The sequence below is a fragment of the Neopsephotus bourkii genome, unplaced genomic scaffold (genome assembly GCF_033783945.1).
Source record: "Neopsephotus bourkii isolate Nb327-2 ecotype Australia unplaced genomic scaffold, CSIRO-AGI_Nbou_v1 NB_838, whole genome shotgun sequence".
NCBI classification, from domain to species: Eukaryota; Metazoa; Chordata; class Aves; order Psittaciformes; family Psittacidae; genus Neopsephotus; species Neopsephotus bourkii.
The window spans coordinates 170,509-175,899 of record NW_026901334.1 but is presented as its reverse complement, the minus strand read 5'-3'; the positions used below and the strand labels follow the sequence as shown (position 1 = coordinate 175,899).

Here is a 5,391-nt window from a genome sequence, read left to right as displayed (position 1 = left end):
GGCGGCCCCGGTGTGGTGCCAGCCCGTGGCTGTTGTCATGTTTCTCGCTTTGGGGGGTGAAGCCATGAGCTTTCCTGATGTTCTTGGTTGTTCTGAGGGGTTCCCCCCCGGGAGACCTTATTTCCCGAGGACTGTAACGGGTGCTCTGTCCTGCTCTGTGATAAAGCATAGTCTGTGCTGTGCCGGCTCTGCCTCCTTCCTCCCGCCGCGCCGCTCTGGGGCTCAAACAGACCGAGGCAGGAGCGGGAGGCGCGGCCCAGCTCGGCTCCGCCCCTCCGCTGCCCTAAGCCCCGGCCGCAGCTGGGCTCGGGGGCTGCGGAGCGGGCTGGGGGCTGGGCGGGGCTGTCGAGGACCCCGGGGCGGAGCCGGCGCCGCCGCCGCCGCCGCAGCAGGCGCTGCCGATGGGTTCTGGGTCGCGCAGCCCGGGCCGGCGGCACCGAGAGCGGGGCCGGGAGCGCTCCGGCAGCCGGGGGAAGCGGCGGCGGCGCAGCCGGAGCAGAGGCCGCCGACGGGAGCCAAGCTCGGGGTGAGCGGGGAGCGGGGCTGTGTCGGGGGGGCCCGCGGGGAGATCGGGCGGGGCGGGGGAGGCTCCGTGCAGCAGGGCCCGGCGCGGGAGGAAGGCCCGGTGTAGGCCGCGGCGGGGCCGGGGCTAGGCCGCGGCGGAGGGGGAGGCCCCGCAGGGCCCCGGGGCGGGCTCCGGTGCCCCCGGGCCGGTGAGCGCCCCGCAGAGCGTCGCCCGTGGCACAGAACGAGCCCGTTCGGGGCTAAAGGCGCGGCCGGTGCCGCCGAGCGAGCGCCCTGGAGCTCTCCCGGAGCTCTGGCGCGGCCGCAACGGGGAGGTGCGGTACCCGCTCCCCGGCGCAGAGCAGGAGCCGTGTCCCAAACAGCCCTTCCCTCCGCCGCAGCTCCGAGTCCGGCGATGAGAGGCAGAAATGGAAGCAGAAGAAGAGCAGAAGCCGGGACCAGCAGCACAGCAGCCGCAGGAGGCACCGCTCGCACTCGCGGGGCCGCTCCTCCGGGTCGAGCTCCGAGCGGGAGCGGGAGCAGAGGAGAGCCCGGAGCCGGGAGCGGAGGAAGAGGGACGGCTCCAAGTCTTCCGTGTCCTCTGTCAGCTCCCCCTCCCCGCCGCGCTGCCGGGGCCGGGAGGAGACGGGGCAGCAGCTGAGCCTGCAGGAGCGCCTGAGGCTGAAGGAGGAGAAGAAGAAGCAGGCTGCGCTCATGAAGGCCCTGGAGACGCCCGAGGAGAAGCGGGCTCGGCGGCTGGCCAAGAAGGAGGCCAAGGAGAGGAAGAAACGGGAGAAGATGGGATGGGGAGAGGAGTACATGGGTTACACCAACACTGATAATCCCTTTGGGGACAACAATCTGCTGGGCACCTTCATCTGGAGCAAGGTGAGCTTCTCGCTGCCTGTATGTTGCTGCTTAAGGGAGACCATGCTCCTATGGCTGCCAAAGAACAGGACGTAGGAGCTGTGGGTCTTTGAGGGAGCTTTGCTTGAGGGGGGAGCCTCTGTAACACGAAGAGCAGCCCTGTAAGAGTAAAGCGCTGCTCTAGGGCAGTAGACGGGCGTTTCTGACAAGCTTGGTGGGGGTTTACCTCCTTTCTTTGTCTTGAAGACTAAGCTGAGGGGTGCAGGGTGAGGAGGTGCGTCAGGGGACAGAAGAGGGATGTGGACCTACTGCGTGCTGCAGGCCGAGAGCTGAGCAATATTCATTGGTGTGTTAGTGCTCATGCTTCACTGAGGGGCTTCAGGAGTGGGATTTAAGGGACTGGGGGACCTTTGACAGGATCACAGCTCACTGGAGCAGTTGAAGCAGGTTGATGTGATGGGATTTGGTGGCTGGTCGGGGCTGGAGAAGTCACTGGGTTTCATGGCTGCCCTTGGCCGCTCCATTTCAGGCACTGGAAAAGAAAGGAATCAGCCACTTGGATGAGAAGGACCTGAAGGAGAGGAACAAGCGAATCCAGGAGGACAATCGCCTTGAGCTGCAGAAGGTGGGGTCAGATGCCCCTTCCCTCAAACCGTCCAACAGAGAGCCCTGTGGCTAAGCCGGTTCTCACCTGAAAAAGTGCTCTTGTTCTTCTCATTAGGGGTGCCCACAGGATGCAGGATTGGGGGGGGGGGGGTGCACAGTAGATTTCTGCTGTTCCCTGGTGAGAAAACACTCCTCTTGGGGTTCAGTCCAGCTCAGGAGGGGCTGAGGAGGATGAGTGCCAGGTCACAGCACCAAGGTGCGGGGTTGCATCCACAGCGGCCTCCCGTCTCCCTCTGCCCTGGCAGGTGAAGCAGCTGCGCCTGGAGCGAGAGCGGGAGAAGGCGATGCGGGAGCAGGAGCTGGAGATGCTGCAGCGGGAGAAGGAGGCCGAGCACTTCAAAACCTGGGAGGAGCAGGAGGACAACTTCCACCTGCAGCAGGCCAAGCTGCGGTAGATGTGCGGCTCCGGGGGGCAGGCCCAGCTGGGAGCAGGGAGTGGCAGGCACTGGTTGCTGTCTCTTTCCTCTAGGTCCAAGATCAGGATTCGGGATGGGAGAGCAAAGCCTATTGACCTTCTGGCCAAGTACATCAGCGCGGAGGATGACGATCTGGCTGTGGAGATGCACGAGCCCTACACCTTCCTGAACGGCCTGACTGTCTCCGACATGGAGGATCTGGTGGAGGACATCCAGGTACCAGCTCTGCCAGCCCTGTGCTCAAGGCTTCTCCCCCTACAGCTCTGCTTTCCTGCCTGTGGTGTGGAGCAGGAGCCTGATGCCCTCCTGGTCTTCTGCCTGCAGGTTTACATGGAGCTGGAGCAAGGGAAGAACGTGGACTTCTGGAGGGACATGACCATCATCACAGAGGATGAGATAGCCAAGCTCCGCAAACTGGAGGCCTCTGGGAAAGGAGGACCAGGTAAGTGGGAGGGCAGAGCCTGGTGTGAGTGTCAAGGGGAGTGTGAGTGGTGGGTTGTAGGGTCTGCTGTGTGCACTGGGGCTCAGAGGAGCAATCTGGGATCTGATGGATGAAGGCTGTGGATTGATTCAGGCCTTGTTGAAAGCGGGTTGAGCGCTCTGAGACCTTCTGGTTGCCCTTGTCTGTGTGTCCAGGAGAGCGTCGGGATGGCGTCAATGCCTCAGTCAGCTCCGATGTGCAGTCTGTGTTCAAGGGGAAGACATACAACCAGCTGCAAGTGCTGTACCAGGGTATTGAGAGCAAGATCCGGGCAGGAGGCCCCAACCTGGACATTGGGTACTGGGAGAGTCTGCTGCAGCAGCTGAAGGCTTACATGGCTCGGGCCAGGTAAGAGCCAGGGGCTGCCCTGGGAAGCAGGAGGAGGCTGTGGGAAGGGGTAGCACAGACCCCACTGTGAGCAGAGCTGCAAGGGGACACAAACCCAAAGTCACCACTGGAGGGGTTTTACACTTTTCTGAGTGGTAGCTTGTGCCAAGAGGGGAGAAGAGCTGGGGACAGTCCCTTCTCCAGCAGCAGTGTTTACAGGGAGGTCTCCAGGAGGGAATCAAACTGGAGCCTTACAAACCTCAGCAGATTTCCAGCTGATGTGGTGGGTGTTGGAGCTCTGGATAATGTGGGCACAAGGGGGTTCTGCTGGGTGGGACCTGACAGCTCCTCTCATCTCGCAGGCTGCGGGAGCGGCACCAGGATGTGCTGCGCCAGAAGCTGTACAAGCTGAAGCAGGAGCAGGGTGTGGAGAGTGAGCCGCTCTTTCCTATCATCAAGCAGGAAATGGCCTCCCCCAGCGACAGGTAGGAAGCCCTTCCTATGGGCAGCATCTAGGGCTCTCCTATGGGACACCCAAGACAGAAGATGCAGCCTTGTTCTCCCACCCTTCCATAGACAGACCTCAGGTGAGCACAGAACAAGGGTACCATCCCCGTCCCAGTCCTCTCTTCTCTCTTCCTTGTAGGCTAGATCCAGAGGAGATGGTACAGCCAGGGCCGTCCTCGGAGCCAGAGGCTGAGCAGGATGCAGAGGCCAAGGGAGAGGCTGTGCTGATGGAGGAGGACCTGATCCAGCAGAGCCTGGATGACTATGATGCAGGGAAGTACAGCCCCCGGCTGCTGAGCACCAACGAGCTGCCCTTTGATGCCCATGTGCTGGAGGCCGAGGAGGACACTCATCGCCTGCTGCTCCTGCGGCAGCAGCTGCAGGTCACAGGTAGGAGCCCCTGTACTTGCCAACACATGCTTCAGGGTGCAGGGCTAGAGGGGGAACAGACTGAGATGAGACCTTAGGCAGATGGGTCTTGGAGCAACCTGCTCCAGTGGAAGGTGTCCCTGCCCATGGCAAGGGGTTAGAGCTGGATGAGCTTTGAGGTCCCTTCCAACCCAAACCATTCCATGATGCTGTGACCAGTTCTTTCCTCTTCTCCCCATAGGCGATGCCACCGAGAGCACTGATGACATCTTCTTCCGTAAGGCTAAGGAGGGGATGGGTGCAGACGAAGCACAGTTCAGTGTGGAGATGCCCCTCACAGGCAAAGCTTATCTCTGGGCTGACAAGTACCGGCCCCGCAAGCCCCGCTTCTTCAACCGGGTGCACACGGGCTTCGAGTGGAACAAGTACAACCAGACCCACTATGACTTTGACAATCCTCCTCCCAAGATCGTGCAGGGCTACAAATTCAACATCTTCTACCCCGACCTCATCGACAAGCGCTCGACGCCCGAGTACTTCCTGGAGGCCTGTCAGGACAACAAGGACTTTGCCATCCTGCGCTTCCACGCTGGGCCCCCCTACGAGGACATCGCCTTCAAGATCGTCAACCGCGAGTGGGAGTATTCCCACCGGCACGGCTTCCGCTGCCAGTTTGCCAATGGGATCTTCCAGCTCTGGTTCCACTTCAAGCGGTACCGTTACCGCAGATGAGGAGCTGCCCCACTCACCTCCAGAGCCCTGGCACAAGGGGGTCTCGCTCCCAATCACATGCACTGCCCCACAGCCATCCCCAGGGCATGGCCCAGCAGAGGGCCTGTTCCTGAGGGATTTCCCTGTCCTTGCTTTTATCCTGAGGGACCCTGAGACTTTGGTACCAATAAATAGGGGTTGTTTAAGCAGTGTCCTGCTGGGTGTGGGCGCCCTGTGCTGCTCACTCCAGTCCTGCACATCCCCACCAGCCATTACCACACTGGGCCAGCACTGGTAGCTCCTCTGGGGCTGGGTAGTGCTTGAGGGTGTCCCCACTGACCTCTCCAGGGTCTGTCACCTCATTCCTTCTGCTGTCACCCCGGAGTGCCTGATCCAGCCCCATGTGCTCTCCTTGCCCCCACTGGCCCCTTCCCAGCCCCACACACTCCCATTGCTGGTGCCAGACCAGATGTTCCCCAGCTGCAGCCACCCTTGCTCCTCCCCAGATGGATCCCTGGGCCCATCACCCTCCTGGCCAGCCCC

The 5,391-nt window shown here is 61.9% G+C and overlaps 1 protein-coding gene across 2 annotated transcripts; it reads left to right on the top strand.

Moving 5' to 3' along the window:
• The first annotated feature begins 385 nt into the window (after positions 1-385).
• CACTIN (cactin, spliceosome C complex subunit) lies at positions 386-5,054 on the top strand. Of its 2 annotated transcripts, none has more exons than XM_061355782.1 (10): positions 386-526; positions 906-1,392; positions 1,901-1,996; positions 2,283-2,428; positions 2,507-2,669; positions 2,778-2,895; positions 3,090-3,282; positions 3,624-3,746; positions 3,908-4,158; positions 4,379-5,054. In XM_061355782.1, the coding sequence occupies exons 1-10, from the start codon at positions 402-404 to the stop codon at positions 4,867-4,869; spliced, it is 2,193 nt and encodes a 730-aa protein (XP_061211766.1). In that variant the 5' UTR covers positions 386-401; the 3' UTR covers positions 4,870-5,054. The 2 variants fall into 2 exon arrangements, with proteins under 2 accessions (XP_061211766.1, XP_061211765.1); XM_061355781.1 differs by having other exon boundaries at positions 3,884-4,158.
• Positions 5,055-5,391: the final 337 nt, after the last annotated feature.

Coding starts and splice junctions, on each gene's coding strand:
- CACTIN (XM_061355781.1), top strand. CDS start 402: ATGGGTTCTGGGTCGCGCAGCCCGGGCCGGCGGCACCGAGAGCGGGGC. Junction 527..905: donor CGACGGGAGCCAAGCTCGGG/GTGAGCGGGGAG, acceptor CCTCCGCCGCAG/CTCCGAGTCCGGCGATGAGA. Junction 3,747..3,883: donor ATGGCCTCCCCCAGCGACAG/GTAGGAAGCCCT, acceptor TCCCCGTCCCAG/TCCTCTCTTCTCTCTTCCTT.